The sequence below is a fragment of the Pan paniscus genome, chromosome 10 (genome assembly GCF_029289425.2).
Source record: "Pan paniscus chromosome 10, NHGRI_mPanPan1-v2.0_pri, whole genome shotgun sequence".
Classification (NCBI taxonomy): domain Eukaryota; kingdom Metazoa; phylum Chordata; class Mammalia; order Primates; family Hominidae; genus Pan; species Pan paniscus.
In genome coordinates, this window is record NC_073259.2 from 64,052,667 (window position 1) to 64,070,659 (window position 17,993).

At 41.5% G+C, this 17,993-nt stretch overlaps 1 protein-coding gene across 8 annotated transcripts in view; it reads right to left on the reverse strand.

Moving 5' to 3' along the window:
* The window catches only part of DNM1L (dynamin 1 like), a 64,473-nt gene extending 46,750 nt beyond the window's left edge, over positions 1 to 17,723 (reverse strand). For 3 of the 8 annotated variants that reach the window (XM_008966292.4, XM_034936050.3, XM_008966289.4), the window contains exon 1: positions 17,385 to 17,630. In XM_008966292.4, the coding sequence (XP_008964540.1) occupies positions 17,385 to 17,486 (102 nt within the window). In that variant the 5' untranslated portion in view covers positions 17,487 to 17,630. Of the gene's footprint in view, positions 1 to 17,384 lie in introns of all 8 variants that reach the window. The other 5 variants (XM_008966287.4, XM_008966293.3, XM_008966291.3 and 2 more) reach the window with 5 other exon arrangements.
* Positions 17,724 to 17,993: the final 270 nt, after the last annotated feature.

Genomic DNA, 17,993 nt, shown 5'->3' on the forward strand with positions numbered 1-17,993 from the left:
TTGAGACCAGCCTGGCCAACATGGTGAAACCCCATCTCTACTAAAAATACAAAAATTAGCCGGGCGTGGTGGCAGATGCCTGCAATCCCAGCTACTCAGGAGGCTGAGGTAGGATAATCACTTGAACCCGGGAGGCGGAGGTTGCAGTGAGCCGAGATCACGCCATTGCACTCCAGCCTGGACAACAAGAACAAACCTGTCTTTAAAAAAAAAAAGACAGTAATCTGATTATTTTTCTTTTTTTTTTAGAGACACTGTCTAGCTCTGTTGCCCAGGCTGGAGTGCAGTGGTGCAATCACAGCTCACTGCAGCCTCCAATTCCTGGGCTCAATAGATTCTCCTCTCAGCCTTCCAAGTAACTTGGACTACAAGCTCACACCACCACACCCAGCGTGTGCATGCATGCGTGTGTAGACAGGGTCTCACTATATTGTGTGTGTGTGAGTGTGTGTGTTTGTGTGTGTGTGTAGACAGGGTCTCACTATATTGCCCAGGCTGGTCTCAAACTCCTGGGCTCAAGCGATACCCCCACCTCAGCCTCCCAAAAGTGTTGGGACTACAGGTATGAGCTACCACACCTGGCCCTGATTTTCCTTTACTTATAAAGGTAAGAGACTTTGTGACTTCTGCCTGTATGTCTGAGGATTTTTATTTTTCTTTTAAAGTCCAATAATTTTTCTAGACTATGTCTCAGTGTTGGTCTACCGTGTCACTTTCTTAGGTATGTGCTGTACTCTTCCAAAATTTAGTTCCCCATCTACTTTTTATTTCATTAAAATTGTCTTGTATTGTAATTTTTAGTACCCATTCTGTTCCCTTGCTATAGTTTTCTTCTTTGGGGACACCTAATATACATATGTTGGATTTTACTTGTTTCCAACGTGTCAATTTCTACAAAATTCTTTTTACATCTCTTTATTTTTAATGTCTTTCTCCTTTTCAGCTTCTTTCCCTCATAAGGTATTATCTGTTACGTTTACTTGCTCTTGTGTTCCTTCTAATTTGTCTTCATTTCTAAAATAAATTTTGTTTCATTTCATTCATTCATTCACTTAATTTATCCAAGACAAGGTCTCACTCTGTTGCCCAGGCTGGTGTGCGGTGGCACCAGCACAGTCCACTGCAGCCTCAACCTTCCCAGGCTCAGGTGATCCTCCCACCTCACCCTCCTGAGTAGCTGGGACTACACGCATACACCATCACATCCAGCTAATTTTTCTATTTTTTGTAGAGACAGGGTTTCACCATGTTGCCCAGGCTGGTCTCAAATTCCTGGACTCAAGCGAATCCTCCTGCCTCAGCCTCCTAAAGTGCTGGGATTACAGGTGTGAGCCACCATGTCCAGCCATTTTCTTTTATTTATAATACTTCACTATCACTTAATTTTTTAATTTTTCTTATGCAAATTAATTTTTGAAATGTCTTATCATTGTAGTGTCTTCTGTCTTGCCTTTTGTCTTAATATCTCACAGTTTTTGTTTGTTTTCTAAGTATGTCTTTCTGGTGTGCTTTCATTTCCTTGTCTAAGGGGTCTTGTTTTTCTTCAAAAATTTGCATGACATTTGACAACAATCATTTCATACTGTTGACTTTTGAAAGAGGCTTGGCTCTGAATAGCTACTCTGCCTTTATACTCTAAAAATCCCTCTTGTTGTTTTCATATAGTATTCAAAAATATAGTTTCTTGCTTTCTGAGATATCTTAGCCCTGTTTACCTCCCCTGCTTTTATCTGGACCTTCTCTTTCCTTGGTCTGTATTCTTCAGAGGATACTCAATTGTATCCTCGGTTCCTTCTTCTTGTGAGGAGTGGGCCTGGAAGGGAGCTTTGGTTAGTTTTTAAAGTTTCATGAAGGAGCGCTAGTCCCTTCAGACTTTACAACTGATCCCTTTCACTCACCCATTATCGATGTGTGCTATACCCTTCCCAAATTCCCATTTCAGCTGGTATTCTAAAATCGGCCCTTTAAAAAGCTTTCCAGTGATTGCCTTTGGGTTATTTACAATTCTCTGCTCCATCAGATGTTCCACTGCTTCCTTCTGCTTCTTCCAGTATGGATAACAATGGTTTGTTCCCAATCTGCTGGTATTTGAGCGTTTGTAGAGAAACATAGTCAACTAATTTTCTTGTACACGTTTTCTATGTGTTTTTGGTTTTCCTATCCTATTTGTTCTGTTTTAGGGGAAAGTCATATAGATATTTAGGAAACTATTCTACCACTGCTGTCATCTTCCCAGGATCCCTAATATGGATATTTAATCCACTAGAAGTATCAAGACTAATGTTTAGTCTTATAAAAGTTATTTTATACTTCAGTCATAAAAAGGAATAAGGTACCGATGCACGCTCCAACATGGATGAATCTAAAAACATTATTCTGCTAAGTTAAAGTTAGTCAGTCACAAAAGACCACATATTATTTGACCCTGTTTATATGAAATGTCCAAAATATGGCCGGGCGCGGTGGCTCACGCCTGTAATCCCAGCACTTTGGGAGGCCAAGGCAGGCGGATCACAAGGTCAGGAGTTCGAGACCAACCTGGCCAACATGGTGAAACCCCATCTCAACTAAAAATACAAAAATTACACGGGCAAGGTGGCACGCGCCTGTAGTCCCAGCGACTCAGGATAGGCTGAGGCAGCAGAACTGCTTGAACCCAGGAGGCAGAGGTTGTAGTGAGCCAAGACTGCGCCACTGCACTCCAGCCTGGGCAACAGGGCGAGACTCCATCTCAAAAAAAGAGAAATGTCCAAAATAGGCAAATCTATAGCTAGAAAGTAGATTATGTGGCTGTTTAGGGATAGAGTGAAGAAGAATGGGGAGTGACTACTAATGGATACCAGGTTTCTTTCTAGAATGATGGTATATTCTAAAATTAGTTTAAAGGTGATGGAAAGGCCAGGCGAGGTGGCACATGCCTGTAACCCCAGCAATGTGGGAGGCCAAGGTAGGCAGATCACTTGAGGCCAAGGAGTTCAAGACCATCCTGGGCAACATGGTGAAACCTCATCTTTACAAAAAATAAAAAAATTAGCCAGGCAAGGTTGCACATGCCTGTAGTACCAGCTGCTCGGGAGGCTTAGACAGATGGATCACTTGAGCCCAGGGGACTGAGGCTGCAGTGAGCCATGGTCATGCCACTGCACTCCAGCCTGGGCAAGAGAGTGAGACCCTGTCTTAAAAAGAAAAGAAAAAAGAAAAGTTTAAGGTGATGGTTGTGCGACTCTATAAATATGCTAAAAAAACACTGAATTACACATTGTAAATGGGTATGTTATGGTATAGAGTGTATCTCAGTAAAGCTGTTAAAAAACAAAATAAAGGAGAATGACTTCTTAAACAATATACGAAATGTACAAAACCACAGAAGAAAAGATAATTCAACCACAATAAAATTAAAACTTCTTTTCCTCACAGAAAAAATTCAGGGAAAACATTTGTGATCCATAAGTAACTGGTAACCAAAATGTATAAATAACTCCCACAAATCAAATTTTTAAAAATACCTAACAAAATAATGTGCAGAGATATCAACAAAAACTCACAAAACAAAACCTCAAAGAGCCAAGAAACATGATAAGATGCTCACACTCACTAGTAATCAGGAGGATGCAATAGAAACCACAATGAGGTACCATAAATTTAAAATGTGACTATAGAAAGTACAGATATAAATAAACTTCACTCTGTTGATGGGAATGTAAATTACAGCCATCCTGAGAAGCAATAGCAATATCCAATAAATATACCCTACAGTCTGGCAATTCCGCTCCTTGATTCGTTAGAGAAATTCTCAAACATGAGACATTTATATGAATATCCGCAGTACCACTGTTTACAAAAACAGCTATAGCAAACACTGGGGAACACACAAATTTCAACAGGATATATTCCTATAATGGACCATTATATAGCAGTATAAGTGAACAAACTGGGATTATATGTGTGTATATAAATAAATTTCACATGACTGTGTAAAAACATATATACAGATTACAGCTACTTTGTGACTGATAGTGAGTGGAACTTCCACCTGATATATCCCTATTATACTATGAAAATGTACAAATACCTGAAATGTAAAAATGAGCCCAATGTTAAGATGGATAGGAAGGACACTGTGACTACTTCTGTGTGGAGTTTGGTAGCACTGTGATTCATTTGATGCTTCTAGAAACCACAAAAAACTATACATTGGAGAAATTATGGACTCTGTGTTCTTATGATGACTAGTTAGTTCTGAAGCACCTGGACATTATCTGAAGACTTCATTCTTGGAATAGAAGATGACATTTCATCCCTGACTCCAGTGGAGTTCAAGTGTGAATAAAATGATATGAACTGCTTTTGTCATTTCAGAATTAGACTGAGTCACTTCTTGGAAAATATAGCTCCTAAACCCCAGTTTAGGTGCTGTTAAAATAAGTATCATCTACCTCACGGGTACTCATGGTGACTGACTCTTGGAGACTCTAGAATGCACCAAAACAAACAAACAAACAAACAAATTCCAGACATTCAAACTAAAACTTTTAACATGTTGTCTCTATTCCTGAGATCCCAGCAGGACTTCCTGGAGCCTGTGCTTAACTTGATCTCTCTGCTTAGATTTTAATTAATTTTGCTTAAATGTAAATCTTATTCTATAGAATGGAATGAGCAAAATTTTAAATAATTAAAATATATATCACCACCCAAAAAGAAAAAAAGAGAAAATGGTTATAGTATGAATGAATACAGAATTTTATAATCACAATTTCCCTAAGAACTCTATTAAACATTTCTCCATGCAGTAACATTTACTGTGACAGATTGGAAGTCTAATGCCAGTCTGATTCTCTTTCCCGTTTAAGAAAGCTTTTTTTTTTCCTCCCTCCTATTTCAATTTAGAAGCTTGTAGTATTCTTTTGTTTTAATTTCAGAAATTTAACCAGGGTATGTCTCTTCTCTCAATATTTATGTGCAGCAATTGAGACCTGAAGATGTCGTACTTCAGCTCTGGGGAACTTTTGTCTTTTATCTGTTAGGATTATCGTTTCTCTCCTCATCTGCTCCAAGTGCTCTTAACCAATCATCTATGATCAGGCTTTTGGCTCTCTTAGCTCTCACCTTCAATCTCTTATCTCTAATAAATTCCATAACATATGTTTTTGATCTGCCTTTTTAGGACAGGTTGTAACAGACTTAATTGTGTCTTCCCAAAATTTATATGTTGAAGCCCTAACCCCCAGTACCTCGGAATGTGACTATATTTGCAGACAGGGCCTTTAAAGAGGCGATTAAGTTAAAACAAGTCCAGCCGGGCACGGTGGCTCATACCTGTAATCCCAGCACTTCAGGAGGCCAAGGCGGGTGGATCACGAGGTCAAGAGATTGAGACCATCCTGGCCAACATGGTGAAAACCCAACCCCGTCTCTACTAAAAATACAAAAATTAGCTGGGTGTGGTGGCACGTGCCTATAGTCCCAGCTACTTGGGAGGCTGAGGCAGGAGAATCGCTTGAACCAGGGAGGCAGAGGTTACAGCGAGCCGAGATCACGCCTCTGCACTCCAGCCTGGCGACAGAGCGAGACTCCATCTAAAAAAAACAAGGCTATTAGGGTGCTGGGCCCATAATCCAAACTGACTGACATTCTTACAAGAAGAGGAAATTTAGACACAGAGACACCACGGACACAGCAAGAAGGCAGCCATCTACGAGCCAAGGAAAAAGGCCTCAAAAGAAACCAAACCTGCTGACACTTTGATCTTGGACTTCTAGCCTCCAGAACTGTGAGAAAATAAACTTCTGCTTTGTAAGCTACCCAGTCTGTGACATTTTGTTATGGCAGCCCTAGCAAACTAATACAGAAGTTATAAACTCAACTGCGCACACATGCAATGAATAAATCAATCCAGACTTTGGTCAAAATGACATCAGAATGTCAACCATACTTCAGTAAAGTGATTTTTTTAATGCCATCAGATTGTATTCTGACATTTTGTACATGAAAATAAGAATATTTCTATACATCTGCCCCAAAATGCTCATTTTTCTTAAAATGTACAGCCATTTTAATCGGTAGTAATGGCTAACATTAATCGAACATACTACATTGCTACTACCATTCCAAGTGATTTACCTCATTTAAGTCTAACAACTCTATGAGATGGTTACTATTTAATTCTCACTTTATATATGAGTTAGCTGAGCTTTAGAAAAATTATGTAACTTGCCCAGATATAATTAGGTAACAAGTAACAGGGATGAATTATAACCCAGTAGTCTTCAACTTTCCCACTTTTGATGCAGATGTAGAAGTAGGAAATATTTCATTGCTTATTTTACACTATAAAGAAAGACAGCACATATATGATGATAACTGGCAACCAGGGAAGGCAACTGGGAGCAATAGGAGCTGTGGCTAACTAGATATTAACTGACCCACCTAAAGCAGGCATTATTCAAATCCACTGGGAATATGGGTTAAGGGTTATCAGATTTTCTGATTTTTTTAAGGCAAAACCAGAAATCTGGGCCTTTCAACTAAATCTACCAATTTTTAAACATTGGCAACTAATTCATTTATTTTTAATACTGTATGTGTCAACACACACAGACTAAATGAAACACATCTGTGGGCTCCCAATGTTTTACCTCTCATCTAGATTCACTACTATAAATGGTACTGGCTTCTTCAACAATTGGTTCTATCAGTGCTTTTTCCCCCACCTGGTGATTTAAACATCCCATGTCTGGGTTCTTCCCAGGAAGTCGAGTAGCTACAAGAGTTCTAAAGTGGCAAAAATCACAGCTAGCTTGCTCTGAAAATCGGGCTCCACTGGCACTACAAGGCCTTCAGATTTTTTTCTCCACAAACTCCCAAAGCTGATTCAATAACCTGTATTATATTTAGGAGCTAAAGATTTGTGTGCCTGGTCTCAGTGTCATCTTTTAGTTTAAATTTCTTCCAAACTGCACTGTATTGGGATTTTTAGTGTTTTGAATTTATATTTTGAAATGTGGCCTTTCACGGAAAAGGTTTTGTTGTATTTTCAGCTCTTCCCTAATAATCAGCATCAGTTGGGGTTGAGGAGTTAATAATGTTCATTCATACCACATTAACCAAAGCTGATCCCTTATTCAACTTCTAAGTTTTAATTTTTCATTGTGTAAGGCAGACCTCTCAATTCTTTATTTTGATATTAATATAGTAAACATATATGTCTCTTAATATTTTACTTTTTATTTTGAAATAATTTTAGATTTACAGAAGGTTTCCTTATATATTTGCTTCACTTATTTAAATAAAATATTTCTAAGAGTGTCCTTAGAAATGTTAATCTTATGGTATTTAAAACAGCTAAACTACGCCGGGCCCAGTGGCTCATGCCTGTCATCCCAGCACTTTGGGAGGGTGAGGCGGGCAGATCACCTGAGGTTGAGACCAGACTGACTAACATGGAGAAACCTTGTCTCTACTAAAAATACAAAATTAGCCAGGCGTGGTGGCGCATGCCTGTAATCCCAGCTACTCGGGAAGCTGAGACAGTAGAATCACTTGAACTCAGGAGGCGGAGGTTGCAGTCAGCCAGGATCGCGCCATTGCAATCCAGCCTGGGCAACAAGAGCGAAACTCTGCCTCAAAAATAAAATAAAATAAAATAGCTAAACTACAATGTTTCTACCATATAGCTCAAACCCTCTACCTAATGACAAAATATAAATATGCAGTTTAAACCACTTCATAATTTGTAGTTAATATGTGGGGTGTTTTTTGTTTTTAAGAGACCAGGTCTCACTATGTTGCTTAGGCTGGAGTGCAGCAGCTATTCACAGCACAATCACAGTGAACTACAGCCCTCAACCTCCTGGGCTCAAGGAGCCTTGCCACCAGGTCTCCCAAGTAAAAGGGACTACAGGCACAGGCCACCACACTTGGCTTAAAAGAGTGTTCTTATATGAACTTAATACCCAAAATCCAAACTTTCTAAAATACTGCAGACCTAACAGTCCTTAGGAAGGAATTTTTTCTTGGTTATAAAACTATAGGTCCAGTGCTTTCTAGATCACTAAGAGAGAGATTCAGATATCTGATAAGGCAGAATTATCGTCTGTGAAAATCCCCACTTCTTCCATAAAAGCATGAAAAAGTGATATGAATCTACACATCCAAGAAGCTCGATAAACTCAAAGCAGGATAAACACAAAGAAATACACACATTGAGATAAATTATAATCAAACTGTTGAGAGACAAAGACAAATGTTAAAAGCAGCAAGAGAGAAGCTAAGAGTCATGAACAAGGGATCCTCAGTAAGACTAACAACAGATACAACAGACTTCTCATCAGAAACCATAGGGGCCACAGCAGCTCTGCCTATGGAGTAGCCATTCTTTTATTCCTTTACTTTAATAAACTTGTTTTCAAAGAAAGAAAAGAGAAAAGAAACCATAGGAGCCAGAGGCAGTAAGATAAAGTGCTAAAAGAAAAAACCTCCCCATCAAAAATTCTAACTTAAAATGGTTAAGATGCCAATAAAACCTGAAGCAACCTATAGAGGCAACACAATCCCCATCAAAATCCCAACTGTCTTGTTTACAGAAATGGAGAAGCCAAATCTAAAATTCATATGGGGCCCACACAGTGGCTCATGCCTGTAATCCCAGCATTTTGGGAGGCCGAGGCGGGCAGATCACCTGAGGTTAGGAGTTTGAGATCAATCTTGCCAACGTGGTGAAACCCCATCTCTACTAAAAAAACAAATATTAGCCAGGCATGGTGGTGGGCACCTGTAATCTCAGCTACTTGCAGCCTGAGGTGGTTGGACTGCTTGAACCCAGGCGGCAGAGGCTGCAAGTGAAATGAGATCACGCCACTGCACTCCAGCCTGGGCGACAGAGTAAGACTACCTCTCAAAATAAAATAATATAAAATAAAATTCATATTGAATGACAAGGGACCCCAAACAACCAAAACAATTTTGAAAAAGAAAAACAATGCTGGTAAAGTTACACTTCTCAAATTTTAAATATACTCCAAAGCTACAGTAATCAAAGCAGAATAGAACTGAGAATCCAGAAATAAACCCATATAATAAATCTTTGGCTGGCCGGGCATGGTGGCTCATGCCTGTATTCCCAGCACTTTGGGAGGCCGAGGTGGATGGATCACCTGAGGTCAGGAGTTCAAGACCAGCCTGGCCAACATGGCAAAACCCCGTATCTACTAAAAAAAAAAATACCAAAAAAAATAGCCCGGCGTGATGGCAGGTGACTGTAGTCTCAGCTACTTGGGAGGATGAGGCAGAAGAATCGCTTGAACTCAGGAGGTGGAGGCTGTAGTGACCCAAGACTGCACCATTGCACTCCAGCCTGGGTGACAGAGTGAGACCCTGTCTCAACAACAACAAAAAAATCTTTGCTCAACTGATTTTCAACAATGCCAAGACTATTCAATGGGGAAAGAACAGTCTCTCCAACAAATGGTACTAGGTCAACTGGAGAAGCACATGCAAAAAAAATGAAATGAACCCCTACCTCATACCATACGAAGATGTACTCAAAATGGATCAAAAGCCTAAATATACAAGCCAAAACTATAAAATAATTAGGGAAAAAAACATTAAAAAATAAAAAAAATCTTCACGGCTTTGGATTTGTCAATGCCTTAGATATGACACCATAATCACAAGCAATAAAAGGAAAAAAAAAGATAAATTAGCCTTAACCAAAAGTAAAACCTTTTGTGTATTGAAGGACACTAACAAGGAAGCAAAAAGACAAGGCCGGGTGTGGTGGCTCATGCCTATAATGCCAGCACTTTGGAAGGCCAAGGCAGGCAGATCACCTGAGGTCAGGAGTTCAAGACCAGCCTGGCCACCTGGGCAACAGAGCGAGACTCCATCTCAAAAAAAAAAAAAAAAAAAAAAAAGAACTCTTACAACCTCAACAATAAGACAACCCCAACAAACACACGAAAAGATGTTCAACACCATTAGTCATTAGGGAAATGCAAAACAAAACTACAATGAAATACCACTTCACACCCATTAGGATGACTATAATCAAAAACAGATAATAACAAATGTTGACAAAGATACAGAAAAACTGCACCCTTATACATTGCTGGTGGGAATTTTAAAATGGTGTAGCTGCTGTGGAAAACAGTTTGGTGGTTGCTCAAAAAGTTAAACAAAATTACCATAGAACCCAGTAATTTTACTCCTAGGTATATACCAAAATAACTGATAACAGGTACTCAAATACTTGTACACCAATGTTCACAGCAGCACTATTCACAACAGCTAAAAGGCAGAAACAACCCAATTGCTCGTCAATAGGTGATTGAATAAACCAAATGTGGTTTATACATATAACAGAATATTACTCAGCCATTAAATGGAAAAGAAAGAAGAGGGAGTGACAGCTCAATAGTACAGTTTTCTTTCGTGATGAAATTGTTTTGGACCTAGACAGAGATGTCATTATGAATGCACTAAATGCCACTGAATTATACATTTTATAAAAGGGCTAATTTTGGCTGGGCGCAGTGGCTCACACCTGTAATCCCAGCACTTTGGGAGGTCGAGGTGGACGGATCACCTGAGGTCACGAGTTTGAGACCAGCCTGACCAACATGGAGAAACCCTGTCTCTACTAAAAATACAAAATTAGCCAGGCACGGCACATGCTTGTAATCCCAGCTACTTGAGAGGCTGAGGCAGGAGAATCACTTGAACCCGGGCGGTAGAGGTTGCTGTGAGCCGAGATCGCGCCATTGCACTCCAGCCTGGGCAACAAGAGCAAAACTCCATCTCAAAAAAAAAAAAAAAAAGGCTAATTTTATGTTCTGCAAATTTCACCTCAATTTTGTTAAGTTAAAAAAAGCAGCAGCTCATAATCTATACAAAAAAAAGAGAAAAACATAAATTTATCTAAGAACACAAGAAAACAATGCATAAGCAGGAATTAAATTATAGTCAATAAATGCTAAAATGTAGACAGCAGTGCTCATGGAGAAAAAAAAGAGAGAGGGACATCAAACTATGAAAAGAGTTGTCCATAAGAGAAGGAAATGGCATAGGTGTCAAAAAGTGCTGTTTTTCAAATAAAGAATTCCAGAATGATTTAGCGCTTAAAAAAAAAAAGATAACAACAAGTGTTGATAAGGATGTGCAGAAACCTGAACCCTGGAGGGGATGTGAAATGGTGCAGCCACGGCTGGGCGCAGCAGCTCACGCCTGTAATCCCAGCACTTTGGGAGGCCGAGGTGGGTGGATCATTTGAGGTCAGGAGTTCGAGACCAGCCTGACCAATATAAGGAAACCCTCGCCTCTACTAAAAATACAAAAAGTAGCCGGGCAGTAGTGGCGGGCACCTGTAATCCCAGCTACTCAGGACGCTGAAGCAGGAGAACGCCTTGAGCCTGGGAGGCGGAGGTTGCGGTAAACCAAGATAGCGCCACTACACTCCAGTCTGCGCGAGAAAGTGAGACCCTGTCTCAAAAAAAAAAAAAAAAAAAGGTGCAGCCACTATGGAAAACAGTTTGGTAGTTTTTCAGAAAGTTAAACGTAAGAATTATCATATGAATCAGCAAGTCTACGCTTAGATATATACCCAAGAGAATCAAAAATACACATTCACTGACCGGGCGCAGTGGCTCACGCCTGTAATCCCAGCACTTTGGGAGGCCGAGGCGGGTGGATCACGAGGTGAGGAGATCGAGACCATCCTGGCTAACACGGTGAAACCCTGTCTCTACTAAAAACAAAAAATTAGCTGGGCGTGGTAGCGGGCACCTGCAGTCCCAGCTACTCGGGAGGCTGAGGCAGGAGAATGGCGTAAACCCGGGAGGCGGAGCTTGCGGTGAGCCAAGATCACAAGATCACGCCACTGCATTCCAGCCTGTGTGACAGAGCGAGACTCCATCTCAAAAAAAAAAAAAAATACACATTCACACAAAAACTTGTAAACGAATGTTCACAGAGCATTATTTATTCATAATAGCCAAAAAATAGAAACAACCCAAAAATTCATCAATTGATGAATAAACTGTGCTGTATCTATACAATGTAATATTTATTATTCTGCCATGCTACATAATGGACGAACCTAAAAAACATTATGTTGAGTGACTCATGCCTATAATCCCAGCACTTTGGGAAGCTGAGGCAGGCAGATCACTTGAGGTCAGGAGTTCGAGACCAGCCTGGCCAACATGGCAAAACCTCGTCTCTACTAAAAATACAAAAAAATTAGCTGGGTGCGGTAGCACGCGCCTGTAATCCGGGCTGAGGCAGAAGACTCACCTGAACCCGGAAGGTGAAGGGTTGCAGTGAGCTGAGATTGTGCCATTGCACTCCAGCCTGAGCAACAGAGCAAAACTCTGTCTCAAAAAAAAAAAAAAAAAGAATTATGTTGAGCAACAGATGCCTGGCACAAAAGATCAAATCACATATTATAGGATTCCACTAATGTGAAATATCCCAAATAGGCAAATCCATACAGACAGAAAGTAGATTAGTGGTTGCCAGTGATACCTGCTTTTTCCAGTATCATGCATTTTAAAATCCAATGATTCACTAATATATTTTTCAAATTAGGATCTAGGAACCATCTGTATCAGAGTCACCGATGGACCCTCACCCACGTGGGGCTTATAAAATCAAAACCTGTCAGAAGCTGGGGGAGGACAAAACGGGGGTGACTGCTTATGGGCAGGAGTTTTCTTTTTCAGGTAATGAAAATATTTTGGAATTACGCTATGGTGGTACAACTTTGTGAACATACTAAACGCTGCTGAGTTGTGTATACTTTATAATGGTGAATTTTGTGTCACATGAATATTTCAGTATTTTTAATGTTAAATTTTTAAAAGTTGATTTGCAAATTAGAAATTAAAATCCAAATTACTGGCCGGGCATGGTGGCTCATACCTGTTATCCCAGCAGGAGGCTGAGGCAGGCAGATCATTTGAGGTCAGGAGTTTGAGACCAGTCTGGCCAACGTTGTAAAATGCTGTCTCTACTAAAAATACAAAAATTAGGCCGAGCACAGTGGCTCATGTCTGTAATTCCAGCACTTTGGGAGGCCAAGGCAAGTGGATCATGAGGTCAGGAGTTCGAGACCAGCCTGACCAACACAGTGAAACCCCATCTCTACTAAAAATACAAAAATTAGCTGGGCGTGGTGGCATGCACCTGTAATCCCAGCTACTCAGGAGGCTGAGGCAGGAGAATCACTTGAACTCAGGAAGCGGAGGTTGCAGTGAGTTGAGATCGCACCACTGCACTCCAGCCTGGACAACAGAGCAAGACTCCATCTCTAAAAAAATAAATAATAAAATAAAATAAAATCCAAATTATTTTTAGGTTAGGTGCAGTGGCTCACACCTATAATCCTAGCACTTTGGGAGGCCAAGGCAAGAGGATCATTTGAGCCCAGGAGTTTGAGACCAGCCTTGGCAACATAGTAAGGCAGCGATTTTAAATTAAAAAAAAAAAATTAGCCAGATGCGTGCCTGTAGTCCCAGCTACTCAGGAGGCTGAGGCAAGAGGACTGCTTGAGCCCAGGAATTTGAGGTTACAGTGAGCTATGGATTATGCCACTGCACTCTAGCCTGGGTGAAAGAGCCAGACCCTAAAAAAATAAAAATAAAAAATCCAAATTGTTTTTCCTTTTACATTTGTCTGAATTACTGAAGATAGAATGCTGAAATCACTGAAATAAAAGGAAAAGTGTAAAGTACATTACTAGGAACACTAAGTCAGAGTCTCAGGTTAATGTCATCTGTATTCGGATACCTATATTGGGTGGTAGTTTAGATTACATACCTGGAGGGCTCCCCTTTCCAATTCTTAATTTAAGAAATAGGATTAAATTTCCCAAGTTGAGTCACAAAAGTTGTTTTAAGTCTTATCTCCTCTACTTGCAAAGTTACACCATGGTCTAAAAGTATCATCAGCCTTCTCTCTCTCCCCACTGTGTCTGTTCATTTCACACAGATGGTCTCTACTAGAAAAAATAAAAGCAATGTATTTAGCTAACACATAAAACATGTGAATGACTGATAGCTGTAAACAGGATTCCCTCACCTCCACTCCTCCAAGTCCCTAGCCCCCAAATGAGTGTTACTTGGGCATTTCATAAAACCAAAGTTTAAAACATTTAGGGGTCAGCAATGGTTGCCTGGGAAGTGATATATTAAAGCAAGAATGCCACCAAAGTCAGCATGGTACTGGATGGTAGTATGCCATAGATTCAACCTCCCCTAATTTTCCTGCTTTTTCCAGTATCATGCATTTTAAAATCCAATGATTCACTAATATATTTTTCAAATTAGGATCTAGGAACCATCTGTATCAGAATCACCTATGGTCCCTCACCCACCCCAGGCTTATAAAATCAAAATCTCTGGAGACAGGATCCAGGAAACTTATTTTCAAAGTGATTCTTAGGCCAGGCAGGGTGGTTCACACCTGTAATCCCAGCACTTTGGGAAGCCGAGACGGGCGGATCACCTGAGGTCGGGAGTTGGATACCAGCCTGACCAACATGGAGAAACTCTGTCTCTACTAAAAATACAAAATTAGCCGGGCGTGGTGGTGCATGCCTGTAATCCCAGCTATGTGGGAGGCTGAGGCAGGAGAATCACTTGAAGCCGGGAGGCAGAGGTTGCAGTGAACCAAGATCATGGCATTGCACTCTAGCCTGGGCAACAAGAGCGAAACTCGGTCTCAAAAAAAAAAAAAACCAAAGTGATTCTTAATACACACTCAAGTCTGAGAATCACTGTTCCAAAAAGTTCAACAAGATAGAAACTGAAGCCATTTAAGGTATGGATAATATGTAGGATAGAGACTACACTTGAAGTTGTTTTTTAATTTTTTTTTTTTTAAGAATCAGGGTCTCACTCTGTCGCCCAGGCTGGAGTGCCATCGCAGAATCATAGCTCACTGCAGCCTCAAACTCCTGGACTCAGGCAATCTTCCCAAGTAGCTGGGACTACCGGCACACACTACACAACATAGCACCTGGCTAATTTATACCTGTATTCTGAAGACACAATTACTGCCGATAGGTATACTAGGCAGAACTAAGTACAGAACACTTATATGTCTGGAACTCACTCACTACAATTACTTCATTAAATATAAATGTGAGGTATACATATATGTTACACAACACCAAAGAGTAAAAATGGCAGACATCACAAAGTAATGGGATACTAGTATTCAAACCAAGAAGAGATTCTTGTTTCCCCAACACACTACAAAAAAGGCGGGGGCGGGGGGCGGTGTGGGGAGAAAATAGCGGCGGGGGGGCGGTGTGGGGAGAAAATAGTTTCTATTCTCTCTCTTTCTGCTGGGGTGCAGTGACATGCACTCCTGCACGCACCACAGCCTCAACCTCCCAGGCTCAGGTGATCCTCCCACCTCAGCCTGCAGAGTAGCTGGGACTACAGGTTCGCACCACCACGCCCAGCTAATTTTCGTATTTTTCGTAGAGATGGAGTTTCCCCACGTTGCCCAGGCTGGTCTTGAACTCCTGGACTCAAGTGATCTGCCTACCTCGGATAATTTCTATTCTGTATTTCTTCTGTACTTGAGTAAAAGACTGATTATCAGCTAATAAGAACTTAGATGGAAATAACCCTCATTAAATCAAGTAGAAAAACTGACCTCTTGAGAAATTTCAAACATCAACATGCAAATATAGCATATAACTGTCAGTACTAGGATGGTTTTTGCACATGTTAATGGCTTTCAGAAGGATGGGATCTTTACTTTTCTCTCCTGCCACTCTGTATTTTGCCAACAGGTTTACTGACCAAAATAAACTCTATTTGGTGTAAAAAGAAAAAAACAACTTATTGATTTTAAACTATTTATGCTGACACACTATATCCCTAATTCTTTTACTTCCTCATGCTTAAAAAGCACTGAGACTCTCTTTTAAAAGTATGTGGAAAGTTTCTAGTGTGCAGCTAGAAGACACTTCTGAATCACTTACTATCAAAGACTTAATTTATATTATCTCTAACTTTTTACAAAAACAGGTTAGTTTTGATGATAAAAGTCCCAGTGTTTTAAAACATTGTGGTTAGAGTGAGCAATATTTACTCAAAATATTTACAGAGCATTTACTATATGTCCCAGACTGAACAAAATTATGTTCAATAAAAAATAATCCTCGTAATTTGTTTGATGCTTCTGAGTCTCCAAACATTACAAATGTTGTTACAAATACTAGAATACGTAGGCAAGATTGAGCAGAATCTTTCCCAATCCTATCGCAGACCAAGGAAATGTGTTTCTAAAACAATTTCTATTGCTTCAACTATTTAAAAGCCAAACAAACAAACAAACAAACGAGTACAGGGTGTCTATAGTTTCGAGTGTTTGGATAGCCACTAATACTTTGAACAGTAAGTTCCTACTGATAGTACTTATACCCTATACTATGTACCTCATGGAAAATAATGGGGAAACCGCTCCTTCTCAATAGAAAAGATACTATTAAGAAATGAAAGCACTTAATATCAATATACTAATTTCTAAAATCCGTTTATCTGAACTCTAATCGAAGTGGCAGAGAAAAGGAAAATTATACTTCTCCTCTGTCACTCTAGAAATAACAGATATTTTGCCAACATTTCTGCATTCAAAAAAAAATGAGTTAGCTATGAGAAGACCAGAGAAACTGATGCCCAATTTAGGTCACGATCACAAAACTGTGGAAGACAAAAAGCACAGCCTACGCAGAAAAATCGGATATTCCTTCCCAACACCCGCAGAACTCTAGATACACGTTTTGTTTTTCTTTTTTTAAAATGCTGCTTCGGCGTTCTCGAAACCTGGTGGAATTATACTGCAGGAAAACACAGGCGCTCACGCACCGTAGCGTCTCTCAGCCTCAACAGCGCGATTCCAAAACTAACTCCGCAGTCCCTGGGCAAGGCAAGGAGGGAAATAAAACACCCGTCTCACGAAAGCCAACCGTGATGGGAACAGCCAGCCCACCGAGCCCAGCGAGACCCGAGTGCCCCGCGCGTCCCCCAGGTGCCCTTGGAGGCAGCGGCACGCGGACGAGGCCGCGCCCGGTCCCAGCGGACTCCAGTTCCGCCCGCCGGCCCCATCCTTCCCTCTCCTGTCCCCGGGACCCGCCGGGCTAGCCAGGCCCGCCGCGCCGGCTCCGCCCCTGGCCGGGCCCCGGATTCTCCGCCTTGATGCAACGCTGCCCCGGGAGGGCGGGTGCGGCAGAGCCCGGAGAGCCCTGGGGCCCCCAGCAAGGCCCTCCTCCCACAGGCCCCAAAGGCTGGCGCGGGAGTGGGCACTGCCGCAGCACCGACCAGGCCTGCGGCCGGGGTCTGGCCGGAGCGAACGCCGCCTGCTGCTCTCACCTGCGTTCCCACTACGACGATTTGAGGCAGCTGGATGATGTCGGCGCCCACCGTGTTGAAGACGTCCTGGAGCTTGTTTATGACAGGAATTAGCGCCTCCATGACTCTGAAAACATAGGACCCCAGTGCCCGCCGGCCACGGCAATGAATGGGGCCGGGGCCCAGAGTTCGCCTCCTTCCTCCTCTCCTCCGCCCTCTCCTCGGAAGCCGGCACCCATTGGACCGGGCCCGCCGGCTACCTGCCCCCTCCCGGCAGGCCATGCGCTGCGAGGGAGGTGGAGAGGAGCAAGGCCTGCTGGGAGTTGTAGTTCTGGAGCGGAGGAACGCTACTCCCCACAGCTTCCAGGAGGCTGCGCGGCACCGGTGGGCCCTTGCCTGGGACTGGGATGCTGCGCAGGCTCTAGTCAAAGGCTAGGAGCAGGCCGGGAGCGCAGGAGGAAGGCCGTAAATTTATGCCTGTCCTCAAGGCACGACGGATGTGACAGTGCTGGGTGTGAATATGTGTTAAAGGCGCAATGATGTGTCTCTTAATTATCCAGTGTCACTTCCTTTTATTTATTTTTTATTTATTTATTTATTTATTTATTTATTTTTTTTTTTTTGAGACGG